The sequence below is a fragment of the Dermochelys coriacea genome, chromosome 4 (genome assembly GCF_009764565.3).
Source record: "Dermochelys coriacea isolate rDerCor1 chromosome 4, rDerCor1.pri.v4, whole genome shotgun sequence".
Taxonomy (NCBI): domain Eukaryota; kingdom Metazoa; phylum Chordata; order Testudines; family Dermochelyidae; genus Dermochelys; species Dermochelys coriacea.
Window position 1 is genome coordinate 86,736,014 of NC_050071.1, and position 16,389 is coordinate 86,752,402.

General features: G+C 40.5%; 1 protein-coding gene across 2 annotated transcripts in view; it reads left to right on the forward strand.

Moving 5' to 3' along the window:
• The window catches only part of MTUS1 (microtubule associated scaffold protein 1), a 158,229-nt gene that overhangs the window by 35,329 nt on the left and 106,511 nt on the right, over window positions 1-16,389 (forward strand). The window contains exons 5-7 of one of the 2 annotated variants that reach the window (XM_043513703.1): window positions 1,016-1,150; window positions 5,484-5,588; window positions 7,086-7,133. In XM_043513703.1, the coding sequence (XP_043369638.1) occupies window positions 1,016-1,150; window positions 5,484-5,588; window positions 7,086-7,133 (288 nt within the window). The remainder of the gene's footprint in view (window positions 1-1,015; window positions 1,151-5,483; window positions 5,589-7,085; window positions 7,134-16,389) is intronic. The other variant, XM_038398534.2, reaches the window with a different exon arrangement.

A 16,389-nucleotide genomic window follows, 5' to 3' on the forward strand; every position in this document is an offset into this window, starting at 1 on the left:
TGTGATTTCTTTTAGAGGGTTAAATTTCCTATGATAGTAACATGCTACCTTTGAGTCTAATTAGCACTTTAGTATTCTGACTCTCTTCTCTCTTCTAAGGAAAGTCTGTGTTTTGTGAAATTTTGGCATAACGTAATTGTGTATAATAAAAAAGAAAAGCATAATTTGCATGTGAGTTAATTATTTGCACTATTAAATGTGGTTGAGGATTGAAAAATGAGAATTGCAGCACCCTGACCTTTATTTAGCAATTGTGTAGTGTGCACATGGTAAATTGTATTATGAAGTAAATAAAAATTGAGAACACAAGTGCGTAAATCATAAGGCTTGCAAGTATGAATTCCAGGTGCTATTTTTTCCTTGTATAGGAGTAATTGCATGCAAAGGAAATGAAGAAAGATGTAGAATTTCAGCAGTAAGATGCTGATCTCAGCAATTCACCTTGAGCCATAGGAATAAAAACCAGTCTGCTTTCACCTTGGCTTGACTTGCACGATGCTGTTCAGTAACTTGGTGGGGCTATTTTGCGTCTCATATTACTGTATATAGAACAATTTGGGGGTGTCTCACTGATGGAAGTTTGATATATAACAGCAAAATTATTTTTGAGTAATACTTTGATATACTATGAAATTCTCAGGAGTGTAATCAGACTACTGTAACTTGTTAGTCTGAACAATGGGCTCAAATGTCTAAAGTGTGTATGCATTTCTTGCACATGCCTGACTTGTGCTGTGTGAACAAACCAAAGCTGCAAAACTTGGGCTTTGAAATGCATACAATGAGATTAGTCTTGGTGAATATCAGACAAAGCTTTGCCAATTTATCCGTGTAGACAATATGGAAATGCAGAAACTTGTACTCAGCTATTTGTGATTATATTATAAAATGTTGCTAATTAAAGGTATAGGAAATAAGGCCATCAGTAATTTACACATGAGACTTAGTTTTTATAAAACATCTAGCTAAATGTAATAGGCTAATTCTCTCTCTCGCTCCATGATTTTTGCAATAGCTACAAGTGCCACAATCATCATCAAGAATGGGGAATGGCCTTCAGAAGCTACCTGTCAAAATGGCATTTCTGGATCCATCTCTTTGAAGCCAGTGCCCAGACCTAGAGTGTACTCCTTAAAATCCACTCCAAAAGGTATCTGAATCTTTTGTATATAATGAAGCCAAAGTAATTCTTTACTAGCTTGCATTGTTTTACATTACTGTTTTACTGTTTCCCAAAGCAGTGACTTGCCAGCAGTGGTCCAAGAAACACTTGTTGGTAGTTTTGTGGAAAACTGGCTGATGACATGGTGTCTTATTTCCAGCTATTCACATTGCATTAAGATGGCCAAAAATATATTACTTCTGCTGTAGTTGCCAGAGGATTGCTATGCTATGCTGTTGCTAATGGGAGATAAGTGGTCGTCTAGATACTCTATATATAAATGTTTGTGCTCCAGAATTACCTTAAAAGACTACTTCCATTTCCAACAGATATTAAAAAGTAGTAACGCTCAGCACCTTTCATCAGACTCTAACAGAAAATGTAATCTGACCTCATACTCAATTATACCAAACAGTTGCCACATATGACTGTAACAAAATCCATACATTCAATATTATTCTGCCTTAACGTTGCTGAAAGTTTGCCATTATTCTGCCTTAACGTTGCTGAAAGTTTGCCATTAAAGTGTGGTGCGGTTTTTTTTGTTTTTATTTTTTTATTTTTATTTTTTTTGCATTAAGCCTAAGTTTGAAGTATTACTGTTTGGTATCTATTGGAGATGGAGGTGGAAAAAGGCGCTTGCCAATGGTTAAGTCAAAATAAAAGGGAGGAGATGGTCTATCTGGGTGTCTGTCTTCCCCTGACTTATTACCTGGTAACAGAGCACAACATGAAAGAGCAGGGGTAAGGCAAGAAATGTGTATAAAAGGAGTTCCTGTCCTCAAGTGGGCAAAGAAAACAAGAGTATGTCTACAAAGCAAAGAGAGACCTGTGTCAGGATCAGGCTCACGGGGCTGTTTGCATTGTTGTGCAGACTTCTAGGTTCTAGGACTATATGGCTGGGGGGGGGGGCGGGGTCCCAGACTCTGGGCTCCAGCCTGAGCCTGGAAGTCTACACCACAATGTAACAGCCCCACACTGCGAGCCTGAGTCAATGGGTACAGTCCAGATGTGGGTTTTTCTTTGCGGTGTGAACATACTCCAAATATGGCCTCAAGAGACCATAGCCAGTCAATACACTGTTCACATGAACACTTGATACAGGGTAGGCGTATATCCCTACTGCTTCCCAAGCTAGACAAATTCAGATTGGAAATAAGGCGTAAACGTTTAACAGTGAGAATAAGTCCTTGGAACAATTTACCAAGGGTCATAGTGGATTCTCCATCGCTGACCATTTTTAAATGCCGATCTTCTATAGGAATTTTTTTGGGGGAAGTTTTATGGCCTATGCTATACAGGTCAGACTAGATAATCACAAAGATCACTCCTGGCTATGGAATCTATGCATTCCCATCCCCACTCATAAAAATGCTGTGTTTAAGACTTGACCAGGATGAAGAATAAGTATGAATGTAAAATAGGGAAGGAAACCTTGACTTTCCATTTTAGAACTTTTTTTAAAATGCTCCTCCCCAAATTAATTTTAGATGATTGTAACCCTTCTGCCAGTCGGAGTTGACAGTAACAAGGGCCAGGTTCGGTATCTAGGGATTCTTTTTCACCAATACAACACAAAACCAGCTCCAGCCCCCACCCAGTGACCTGGGACGATTGCACACCACCCTTTGGGTGTCTCTAAGAGGCAATACTTCCCCTCTCGCAAGCACAGAGACTGAGTGTAGCAAAAAACTTTTAACAAAAGAAGGGAAATAATGTGGCATTAATTTGGGGAAACTGCAAACAGGGTTTATAAACCTGCATGAGCAAAAGATGCACCACCTAGTAAGTTGGGCAGTGTCCTTTACCCCTCAGGTTCTAAAGTCCAGTAACCCAAAAGTCCCTTTAACATGCTCGTCCCTTCTCTGCACCCTACTCACAGTTGCTGTCCTTCGACAGTGCAGACCCAGAGTTCAGAGGTGCATTTGCAGAGTTCAGCTCCCACCCTGGATGTGGGGTGGGGGATAGGGGAAGAAGGCAACTTACTTGCCCCACTGCTCGGGCACTCACTCACCGCCCCTCTAGATGGGGCTCTGCTCTGGCACTCTTCACCTGCTACCTGCACCAAGATGTTTTCGGGGCCTTCCCCCTTAACACAGCTCTCAGTGATTTCAACTGTTAGTGGGAGATCCTCACTGCTGGTGCACATTGGGCAGTCTCTTGCATCAGAGACTGTCCCAAAGCAAGTCTAATACTTAGACCTAGGTATCTGTGACTTCAGCTCTGCAGCCTGTAAAAACTCTCAATTGAGTCTAAACTAGCTCTGTTATTAAACAGTAGAGAAAGGAAAGGTCAAATGATATCGGGGGCCCTTAGGCAAGGCTCATATCACCAGGTACAAGTACCTGTGTCCACCCTCTTTTAACTCACTGGGCTTTGGAATCCATGTCCCCTGACTAGCAATTTCCATTTAGTTGAGGGTGGGTCCCACAATTGGGAAATGCCAAGTACAGTTCTGCTGTCCTTTATTCACACAGCAAGGATAACAATCCTTTATTACTCCTGCCTCAAGAACAAGGAGACTGGGGATCCCACACCATCCAAAAATGACCATTTGGGCAAGCAATCCCATCATTCCTGAGCATGTGGGCAGGGTGGGTGTGCCCATGCAAATGAGATCAGCTTCTGAAGTCCTTTTCCACCGCTCACCACTAGATGTCAGGGAAGAGCTCATTCGGACTTGGCTTACATGATCACATCAGAAGAGAGTTCTCAATGCAAAATCTATTGTCACATATTATGCAACTTCAGTTTGACCCCACCCTTCTCAACCCACAGAGGAGAGGGAGCTTGAGGAAAGGTAGTGGTTGTCTAACCCTTCCAAGGGTGAGGGGACCATGGAGAGAATGCGCAGTCATCGAGTAGGGTATGAGTGGCTGAGATGCATAGCCTGCCCTCGTCAGATGTTACTGCCCCACCTTCTGACGGGAGTCCAGAAACTCCTCTACCGGACACTAGCTCTTTCTGCTGCCCGCATTTCTAATGCCTCTTACCGGCTAAGGAGAAATCAGTTTTGCTTGTGGCAGAGATTGGGTACTTGTGCTATAACCTCTGCTGCTTCAAGTAGTTTATTTTAAACACCATCTCCCAGTTCTTGGTAAACATTTCATTCTGGTTCCTCTCCACGTATGCAGTTTCTGCACTGCAGCTGGGAGATCCAATTCCCAGCTCCCTTAGAGACCCGTGTTCTAACACTCTTTGAGCTAGGGTGCTAAAAATAGCAGTGTGGCCACAGCGGGCTAGCCACAAGACTACAGCCCCATCAGAGATTGTAAGGGGATGTATTGGGGGTAACAGCCTATGGTGCTGCAGCTACACTTCTATTTTAGGGCGCTAGCTCAAGCAGACCTGGAGCGCGTCTACCAGATCTAGGAATCGCACCTTCTAGCTGCAGCATAGACATACCCTTAAGTGAGTATGTAGGACTTCTCCATCAGCTGACAAGCTTAATAGTGCTGTTTAGAACCATAGACTGCATCTGTCCAGGTGCCGGTTTTTCCTCAATCTTTCTTTGTACAGTACAGCAGCTGAACTGCTGCCGTACATGGGCTGAATGGAGTAGCAGCTTCATTCACTGGCCAAAATGAAGTGGAGATTGCAGAAAAGCTTTCTCCAAAATACTTACTGCTAAAATGCTTCTGTCAGGCACATTTTGGGCTAAGAGGTTACTGAACTTGGACATGTCTAAGTCAGGAGTGGTGGTGCACATTTTTGTATTTCAGTGAAAAGTAGGAATTGGAGATAGGGATAGGGGAAGTAAGAAGAGAATTTAATAAAAACCACAACGGAAAAAATTGGATTTAAAACACTGAATAACTAACAGAAGGATTAATGCTTTGACAGGATGACAAGCTATGAAATAACTTGTAACTATGAAAGGCAGGGGCCCTGAGGTTGTACTTCGCTGCTTTTTAATTTTTTTATTTTTTTTTTTTTTTGCATCTTCTATATTTAGATGTAATAAAAGGTAAATTGAATTTTGGAATACATCTGAAAATGCATTTACTAACTCTCCTTATTAACTTAAAACTATTAAAAGTATCATTTTTTCCATTCTCAATTTTCAATAAAGAAAATTGACTTAAAGTAGTTTTTATTAATCTAAGTCATTGTTCTGCCATTTTAAAAATCTTTCTAAAGGAGACTATAGTTCAGAATCAATTTCCTCTTTAACTTTTTTTTTTAAGAATCAACATGCAATTAAAGTTCAGGGTTTTAAATGATCAGTAACCTGAAGTTATTTTCTTAAATTGGATAAGTTCTTATCACTGATCTAGTTTTAAATTTAAAAACCTAATCTAAGTCTTTGGTTTTTTTTTAGGAACAAAGAACAAGTCTGGTTCACCGAACCAAAGTATACCAAAATCAGCTGGACCATTTCTTCCAGCAAGGAAAACGAGTGAGCCAAGAGGCAACCAGCCATTGGGTAAAGTCTTTCTCATTTACACTTTGCAGTCTTCCCTTTTCTTTTTCTGTTCATTTTTTAAATGCTCAAGATTGCCAGATCTAGCAGAGCTTCAGCTGTAGCTGAAACTTTGAAAGTGGAGATGGATTTCACAAATCTGTTCCCAATACAAAAATTCCCAATTTCCCTTTTTTGTCATCAGAGTGAAATACTAATCTTTTATTTTCTGGAAAAAAGATTAAAGGGCCTGTAATATCAGTTGTTTATCTACATTTAAATTTGTATTTATAAAAACGTTTTATAAGCAGGATTGGAATAATGCTTACTTACAGAGTATACATACAAGATAAGGCCCACATTTAGCACCTTCTTGGAGTTTTTGTTTAACTTAGAGTCCCTGCCAGAGCTTGCTCCTAAGCTTGGCTATTTCTAGGATAACACTTCTGCCCCTTTACCCTGCCTCAGATACTCGAAACCTTTTTAATGCTGAATTAGAGTTTAAAAGGACATATCTAGTTGGTTGTCTACACGTTTAAAAGTACAGATCTGAATCTTCATCAGAGGTTCTAGAATCTGATACCTTGTCATAGGTGTTCACTGACTACTCACAAAGTTCCTATCATGTGACTTAGAATTAAAACTGAACTGTATCAGACACTGGCTAATGTACAATAGTTAAGATACAATGCAAATTGTGTTGCCTCCTACTTACTGAAGCATATGCTTGTAAGGTCTCACATGGAGACGTTGATACTTCCTATGCACAGAGAGATAGTTGAGCCTTTTAATTCTTAATTTTTATCTTTGCAAATTGGACCAAGTAATAGTGTTCTTGAAAACCAATAAACCTACTCTAAAATTCTTTATTTTTAAGTCTCTACCATGCAAGAGTTATCAGTAATAGTTCCACTTAATTAGTCTTTACACTAAAGGTTACTGTTAATTATATGGTCCTTAGGTCATACTAATAAAAGGCAAATTAGCTTTTTTTCCCTGTTAATTTGGAAGGTTATATTCTCAAGTGTGTAACCATTGGTTAACATTTTTTCTCCTTTTTGAAAAGGATATGTAAATATTTGCCCACAGATGAAATAGCTGACAATTATTACAGGCAACTTCATTCTTAAAGGCCTCAGAAGTGGCAATACTGTGGACAGAATAAAATAAAATAGTACTATCTGGCTTACATGAAGCACAGCACTACCAGTGCTAACAAATGGGATAGTTAAAGGTCAAGCTTTTAACTAGTGATATCAATTAAAAGTGATTTGATTACAGTAAAACAGTTCATAATTAACAGGAATCTTGTCATGTTTCATTCTCGCATATCTTACCAGAATATTAATGTCATAGCAAATTTTGGCATTAATATTAATATCTTACTGAATTATGTATGCCACCAAACAAGGAAGGTACATGAAAGGAGTCTGGGAAGATGCTTTTTTACCCATCTACTGGAATTTATTCATAAATCTTAATACAGTTTAGTTGCATCCATATCTTCTCTGAACATTATAGGTACTCCTGTACTAAATGGACCCCGAAGACTGTTGGCTTTCAATTCTGGTGAGTTCTCAAATCTCTTTTCTCCCCAAATTGTTGTAAATGGATAACAAGGGGCGGTCCCCAAAATTATATATCCTTATATGCCATTCTTTAAGATGCTTTTGGTATAGTATCCTAGTGTTTCATTCTTAAATTAAGTAGCCTCACAAGAAGTTAGTATGGTGTAACCAACCATGAAGACTCAAGGTTCAAACATACAATTTTACCTTTTTCTCTGTGCTTTAGTTCTGTGCTATTAGACCATCCAGCTGCTAAACTGTAGAGTCGGAACTAATATTTGTCGTCTTATGCTTTGTAGACAAAATGGAAGTTTTTTTCAAAGCAACATACAAGAACATATGGGTAACAAATTTGGATATAGTGACTTTGCAGTTTTAGTCATGTGGCAGTAATTTGTCAAAACAAACTTGATGTGGTTTGGGAAAAATAGAAGATGTTGAACAGAAGCTTGTCTTCTCCTTTTTTTTTTTTTGCCTTTTGCTGACAAATTCTTGACATCTTTTCTTTCTTTCTTTTTTTTTTTTTTTAGTAGCAGCACCCTCAGCATATGTTACTGTATGCTGTGCTTGAATGGTAGGTTGCAATTAACTAGAAATGTTGGTATAAACTTGTGTGACCCTGGGAAGAGTGACGAGGTTAAAAAAGTGGCTGATATTCTAAATAATTCTGTTTTGAGGCTTCTGTCTTGTATAATAGTTCTTCTCTCTCTCCTATATTTCATACCAGTCCACAAACCTGGAGCTAGTTCTTATCCAGTCAGTTGAAAGATGGCAGAATAAATCTTGGGTGGACATTCCCTTGTACATAAAGATCTTTCCAACTCACTTGAACAGATTAATGGGGTCTTTGACGAAAGAGATAAAAGGTCTGTGATAGGAACTTGCCACTGGAGCATTAATATGTCCCTTCACTAGAACTAGAAGCTTGCTGGATGTAACATAGGGTGGAAAAGTGCTGCATGTCTCTGGAAGACCCTGCTACCTCCCAAATGAAGATTGGATGTCTTTCTGAAAGATGTGCTCCAGCTAATGAGAAGTTAGGGGTCTAATGCAGGAATTACTGTGTGAAATTCTCTTGTTCAGGAGATCAAACTAGATTACAAATCACTTTTGGCCTTAATTTGTGGATCATACATTCGCTTTTACTAAAGCAATACAATGATTCCAAGTGTCTGGAATTTGATCTTGTACGCAGGAGAAGAAATAATTATTTTTTCACTGGTTGGCTTCCTTTCTTTGAGATCTTCTATTACAAGTTCAGACCTTGACATGATGCAGCAGTTTAGCACAATGACTTTGAATAGAGGTTTACTTCGATTTCTGTAGTCACTTACGTTTTGCTAATACTACTTTTTAGTTTCAGTGGAGTCCTGTGAGCCCATTTGTCCATCAGTTCAGAGAAGCAGAAAGGGTAATCTCACCAAGATTTAGCTGTTTTGTCACCATTTGTTGGCAATGGGCGCCATTAAACCTATGCATCTGGACTGGAATAGAGATCTCTGGGGGAAAACATTGGGAAATGAGTTTCTCCATTCATTTGCCAACAAGTGAGCCACACTTTGTACACTGAAATTTGATCCTCAAGTTGAAACACTTTATTTCCTGCCCTTTGGAATTATGGACCTTTCACCACTGTAGCACAATTTTTTCCATTTTATGCTGACAAGCTTTTCTAATGAATTTTTTTTTTTTGCTTTTTCAGAAGCTCCTTTTTTTGTTTTTCATTCTTGATGATCAGATTACATAAAGCTCTATCAAAATGAAAAAAATGTGTGAGCAATAGTGAGGGGTTTTGTTTTGGATGTTCTGTAGCACAATGCTTTTATACTTCAAGGAAAAGTCAAGTGATCTTTTTCTTCAGAATAACTGAATGCCCAGTGCCAGCTAGTGCCATGCAGAATGAGGCCCAGTTTTTGTTGTTGTTTTTTTGTTTTGTTTTGAAGTAGCCTGTGGCTCTTACAGTAAAGCTTTTGGTCTAAAACATTTTAGACTTCCATCCTTGACTTGACTGTGGGGGGTGTCACTCTCTTTCAGTGAAGACCAAGTAACATTTTTATTAATTGTCTGTACGCTGTATCTATGGCAGGGGTGGGCAAACTTTTTAGCCCAAGGGCCACATCTGGGTATAGAAATCGTATGGCGAGCCATGAATGCTCATGAAATTGGGGTTGGGGTGCGGGAGGGGGTGAGGGCTCCAGCTGGGAGTGTGGGTTCTGGGGTGGGGTTGGGGATGGGGGGTTTAGGGTGCAGAAGGGTGCTCCGGGCTGGGACCAAGGGGTTCGGAGGGTGGGAGGGGGATCAGTGCTGGTGGGGGGGGGGTTGGGGTGGGAGGGCTGATGGCTCGGGTGCAGGCTCCAGGCGGTGCTTACCTCAGGCAGCTCTCAGAAGCAGTGGCATGTTGCCCCTCTAGCTCCTATATGGAGGCACAACCCAGTGGCTCTGCTGCGTGCCACCCTGTCTGCAGGCGCCGCCCCTGCAGCTCCCATTGGCTGCGGTTCTCAGCCAATGGGGGCAGCACTTGGGGCAGAGGCAGCGTGCGGAGCCCCTGGCTGCCCCTACATGTAGGAGCCAGAGGGGAGCCATGCTGCTGCTTCCAGGAGCTGCGCAGAGGGGCCCCCGACCCTGCTCCCTGGCTGGAGCACCCGACTGAGGCAAGCCCCAAACCCCGCTCCTCAGCAGGAGCTCGATGGCTGGATTAAAATGGCTGGCGGGACAGATCCAGTCCAGAGGCCATAGTTTGCCCACCTCTGATCTAGGCATAAGCACCCTGTAATATGCCTAATCCACAGAAAGTCTCCTACTGCTAATAGGTTGATTGTGATCTTTCTGTAGTAATGAAACTTGTACTTAGGGAAGTTACTGTTGCATTTAACGTCACTGGAGGAAAAGACACTTTTAGAATAAGATTTTTATCCTGTGACCATTTGCATAGTGTAGTTCACCCAGCTTCCACTCTGTTGCAGTAATTGCTCAAATTGGGGGCATTATTTAGATATAAACTAATTGTCTTATTCGTCAGTAGGGTATTGATATCTGAGTTTCAGGTGCTCTACGGATTTGAGAAGACATCACTGTACTGGTTTTACACTTCATGTTTGGAAGACTTTTTTACAATCCATAAGAACTAAAATGTTTTCAAATAAGGATTTGTTTTCTCTGAAATCTAAATCAGTCACAATGAGTTTCAAACAGACTGGATTTTGCCTGAAGGCCAAGTGTTTTACAACACTGGCTTATTGCTATGCTGAAAATAAAATTTACATTCATTAAAGGAAATTGAGAACTTGAGGTTTAACACCAGTCTCTACTAAGAACCACAGAGCTTGTCAAAACTTTCAACCTGCTGAGGAATTTAAAGAAAGAACATTATACAAATTTGGTTCTATTGCTAATGTAAATACTTTTAAAATTCTGAACTTGATTTAAAAAAAAATCATCCCCCTTCATGTAACGCGAGATGGAAATAGGATGCAGCTAACTGAAATGTGCATTAACGTGGAGCATAAGTAGTGGCAAAATCCACAGCTGGCTTGGATTCAGGTTCCATTTTATTCAGAATTGGAACAATTGGGTTTTGGACCATTAGCTAAGAACTATTTTTTTGCTAGGACTCAGCAAGGACTTAATCTCAGGGATTTATGGGTACAAAATTATGAATCTATTAATTTGTGGGGGCTTTTGCGAAGGGCAGAGGGATTTGGCAATGACTAATTGGATTCATATGGTAATCACTGATATTTTACAGAAACTATAAAACCTATTGCATTGGAGCTTAGCTGTGGGTTAAGGATGTTGCACATGTTTTGAAGTGTAACTTTTGTATAGATATGCTTATTCACCCATTAGCACAAAAGGTCTTGTTTATATTTTAAAATGTGTGTTCAGGAGTCTTCTCTGCAGTATGGCGTAATTTTCCATTTAGCTATCTATTTATAGAATTAACTGATCTTTTAAAGATAATGAGTGAAAACAGCAGTGACCTTGAGGTGTCCACACTGACTGGTAGACCACAATTGAAATGCTGGATTCGTGAAGGATATATATATAAGGAGGTATAGTATTTTAAGCCAAAACACTGTCTCCTGTGAACGTGCAGTTAAGGCACTACTCCAGTGCTATTTTTGTATATGTGGTGTAGCTACTGATTTGAGCAATCATTTTAGAAATCCTAGATACAACTTGAAAACCTAATGTTAGTTCACAATAGCAATTCTGCAGATAGGTAGACTGCTATTGTGCCGATTGATTGAAGCTGAAATTCTGAACAGAAAGTGCTGGTATTTAGTTTTACACATCACTTCCTAAACCAGCGTTTCTCAAATGCAGCCACCGGGGCCTCATTTTGCCACCAGGGGCTTTTCTTGTGGCCACAGCTGCCTCGGCTGTGATGGGGGGAGGAGAGGCCTTCAGTAGTGGTTGGGCCCTGTCCCGCCTATGGAGAGAGCAAGCTGGAGGAGCAGGCAGCCAGTGAGTTACTCACCTTCCCAGGGTCGGGATTCAGCCCTTGGGTGGTGGGCGGCAGGCTCCAGCATAGGGTTTCAGGCTCCATTCCCAACAATATTGAGGTTACTCCCAGTCCCAAAGAACCAGTCACTTTCCACAGGTCTCTTGCACCTCTGATCACACACCAAAGACAATGCTTGTAGCCAATCCTACAATTAACTAACTAAAGATTTATTAAGAAAAGGAAATGAGATTTACAATGTTAAAGGAGGTGTAAATATACACTCTCAAATGAGTGTCTTAGGATCCAGAAAGTAGTAGAAGCTGTTGTGATGTGCAAACTCTCTAAATCCTTTAGGGTTAACCCAGGCTAAGTATCTTGGGGATCCTTTCCTTTTGCTTGGAATTTGGAGAGGGCAATAATTCTAAGCAACATAATAATTTCTTCTTGACTGGGATTTTTATTCCTTTCCCGCAGAGTTCAAGCTGTGATGGGATGAGTATTTGTTCCCTCTTCATGGGTATGTGTGGGGGGGGGGGGCAGAACTTATTTTATCTGATGATGTTCCACAGTGGCTTGTCTGGTGTCTGGCCTTTTGTGGGGCAGGAGATGACACCTCTTGTGGTAAACTAGTATTTCACACTTGGTAATACTTCTCTCCTTACTGTGGGGATTTCTAGTTCCATAGTAAACACTTCCATAGTTAGAGCAAACAGTTAACTATTACCTTGTAACATGGGATACAGATGTAATAAATGAGATTAATGCATGCAGCAACTTGCATGCATTTCATAAAGTCCAAACACTAAACACATCTCTATGAATCTAATACCAATTTTAACAACACTAGCATACAGGTGAGCCAGATGGGTTTCCAGCTATGCATTTGTCAGTATTCAGTGAGGCCTAGGGCCTTGACATGAACTGGCACAAGGTCTGCCAGCATCATAAACACCAAATCAGCATGGCACGTGTTGACTGGATAATAGTGGCTGAGACATCTCAAAATGTAATTGTAAATGGAGATTCATTACATAAGTGCTGGCTTGCAGTGGTTTCCATTATATAGAGGGTATACAGTTTGGTCAATTGCTCTCATCACAGCCACTATCAAAATTGTTCCAGCATCCCTGAATCATTGAGTTTGTTTCAAGTGGAATCCCAAAGGGATTGGTTCTTGCCCCTGTGCTGGGTAATACTTATCATGGATCTACAAGAAAAGAAAATAATTAATTTCTAATAGTTTGCAGATTGCGAGTTGTAAATAACAGGGACAGGTCCCTGGTGCAAAGCAATCTGGATTGCTTGGTGAGCTGGATACAAGAAAACTGAGTTTCAGTAAACCCAAATGTAAGCATGTAGGAACAAAGAATATAGAACATATTTGCAGGGGGACTCGTGGGAAGCAGCAACTGTGGGGAAAAATTGGGAGGGTCATGGCTGAACATGAGCGTCCAGTGAGATACTATGGCCAAAAAGGTTAATGTGATTCATGGGTGTATAAAAAGGGAATCTCGACTAGGAATGGAGAGATTACATTACCTTTGTATTTGGCACTAGTGTAACTGCTACTGGAATGTGGTGTCCAGTTCTGGTGTCAACAATTCAAGAATGCTGATAAATTGGTGAAGATACAGAGAAGACCTATGAAAATGATTAAGATTGGAAAATATGGCTGATATTCAAGGTGCTTAAAAAAAAAAAGACAGTTAAGGGGTGACTTGATCGGTCTACAAGTACCCTCATGGGGAACAGAAATTTGAGAATAGGAGACAATCTAGCAGACAATGGTATAACAAGATCAGTGGCTGAAATAAGACAAATTCAGACTCGAAATAAGACTGTTTTGGTTTTTTGGTTTTTAAAACAAAGTGAGGGTAAATAATCATTGGAACAATTTACCAAGAGCTGTGGAAGATTCTCCATTCTTGGGACTTTTAGATCAAGATTGGATGTTTTTCTAAAACGCATGCTCTAGTTCAAACTGGAACTGATTCAGGGAACTTTTATGGCCTATGTTATACAGATGATCACTATCGTCCCTTCTGGCCCCCGTCTCTGAATTGAGATGGGGAAATAATGGATTATTTCAGTTCACTGGCAATTCTGAAAATTGAATAATTTTGGTTTGGGTCGGCAAACTGAAAAATTAGTTATTCATATACATCTGCTGTGTGGTACAGCTTGTGTTGTGAGGTGGAGAAAAGCCTGGTGACCCAGAAGCTCCTGGAAAGACTTCAGCTACTTTAGTCCTAGAGGTTGCAGAATATCTGATTAACAGCAAGGGACATCTGACCCTGCAGCAGACCATACACAGCAGTGGGGAAAAGGAGCAGAGAATACAGGCTGTATGAGGCTATTCAGTTCGGCCAACCCAGAGTCCAAATATAAGTGTCTGTGCACACTCCTTCAAACTTCTGCTCCTGCCTTTCTAGACCTAGCTTCAATTAAAGACTACTTCAAAACTGGATTGATGGGTGCTGATTAGGAGGGGGAAGAGCTTGTGCCTAGGACCATTACGTGGGAGGGGACTGGCTGTAAGTAGAAAAAAGTAAAGAGTGTGTTGTGTGGGTGTATGAATGCAGCAGGGAATTAAGTCGATTTGTGAATGAGGTTGTGGGTTAAACTGTGTATGTGAAGGGAGACGGTAGCATAAGAGGGGGGAGGAGGAGAAGGGACTTGTAGAGCAACAGTAAAGTGGTCATCGCATCCTGCCCTTGAGTGTAGTGTCCCAATTTTTTATTGTGAAAGAGTACCCCTTTTTCTTCTCACTTCTTCACCAAAAATACTTGGTGTGACCATCTTGCCCCTACCAGTGCCACAGTTTGAAAAAGAGGATCAATCTGCGAGGAAGGGTATGGTAGAATACACAATGCTACCTGCAGCTCAGCTCCTCCGCTTATTTTGGGTATCCACCACCACTGGGGAAAGACCTACTTGTCAATGGTAAGTAGATTCTTTGTTTGAGAGAGGGAGAGTTAAGAATTTCTGCAGAATTTTAAGCTTTCGTTTTAAAACAAATATATTTTCTCCCTTATGGATGTAATTTTTCAAATGTAAAGTGATGCAGTGATGTATTTCTGACCATGCAAATAGCTACAGAGTCTCAGATACAGTTTAGATTTCAAGTAATCGTATAAAATTGTGATACTCTTCAGAATTGTGGGAGCAGTGAAATGGACAAGAAAAATTTAACCTCATTTTCTTCTGCTTAGAATAGCAGTGAGCTGTTATTTTCCATGTACAATTATATGGTTCCCCCTCAAACTGCTTTGTTTTCTAAATTTCTGTGGGATTTTTCTGGAAGAAAGGGTGCTGTGTATACTGCAACAGGCAGAAGCACTAATATTAGGAGGTTAACATGCTTTAAAACATGAAGCTTGCACAACTAAGCTAGAGAAATGTCAAAAGAATTAAGACAGAGCTCCTGTTGTTGCTAAGGAATTAAGGCTGTCATAGTTACCAAGTTTCAGAGTAGCAGCCGTGTTAGTCTGTATCCTCAAAAAGAAAAGGAGGACTTGTGGCACCTTAGAGACTAATAAATTTATTTGAGCATAAGCTTTCGTGAGCTACGAATAAATAAATTTTGTTAGCCTTTAAGGTGCCACGAGTCCTCCTTTTCTTATAGTTACCAAGCTAACTGCACCACTGACTCCTGGTCTCCCCAAGTGCATCTTGTCTCCAATCTCAGGCTTCTCGCTTCTATTTGGGTGGAATAGTATGACTCTCACACTCAAACCACACTCAGGATTGGAGTTCTCTGGGTATCGACCATAATTTACTTCAGTAGGTCTGATTGGTATCCAGACCATGCAGTTCTGTTCCCTCCAGGGCAGTAACAGTGTTAATCAGCAACCGAACAGCCTCTTTAAAACCAAGTGTTAAGAACAGAAGCCTCTTGGTGAAAGCTTTAAGTACTGCTGAAAGCAAATTTTAAAACCTACTGTATGAAAGTATAGCTTTCCAGGTGTGTAACCATCTTCTGCATGGGGACTCTGGTACAACTAGCTCCCTATAAACTTGACTCCCTGTCAGTGCTCACTGGCAACTCCGTGGACAACCTCTGGCAATGCACTCATCTTTGCAGGAATCGAGCCACTTTTGAATTGTTTATATCCCTTTGATCTGGTAACTCCCAGCTCTGGAAAAATATTTGCAACTGGTTGGAGATAGGCTCCTTCACGCTATCTGTTACCCCATTGCCTTTTAAGTGTGTGTTTGCGTGTTTTTATCTGAAGCCTGTGTATCGCTTTTGTGCACAGACCCCACAGAATTATAGGTGTATAGATCAATATAGTTGGACAGGAAATTCTAATAAACCAATACAGTAACTTGCCTTCACTGGTCTGGTCACCTACCATTTTTATAACATTGTGACATCTAAGTATTCATAACTTTCCATATCAGCTCTTAATGAAAGTTGCATCAATATAGTTAAAGCAGTGCCACTTTGTTCATGGACTCTCAAGCAGATTTAAACATCGTTTAGTATTTCGCTTGCCCAGAGAAATTTAATTAATTTTTTAAATGGATGTAATGTATCCACACAAGGATTTGCAGTTGTTTAACTGCACTGGCAAGAGGGAGCAGAGACCAGCCCTTGGTGACAGCAAAACCTTAGGTATTGTTCCCCTCCAGTAATTAACTTCAGGGGGTCAACACACTTGAGAGAGGTCCCCACTCTTGAATTGCACATGTGGACTCGGGTGGAAAACCATTGATGACATCTTTAATACTTCCCTATCTCACAGGGTGTTGAAGCTAACTTCGTTCCTAAAGCACATTGAAATCTATGGATGGAAGATAAATCCAT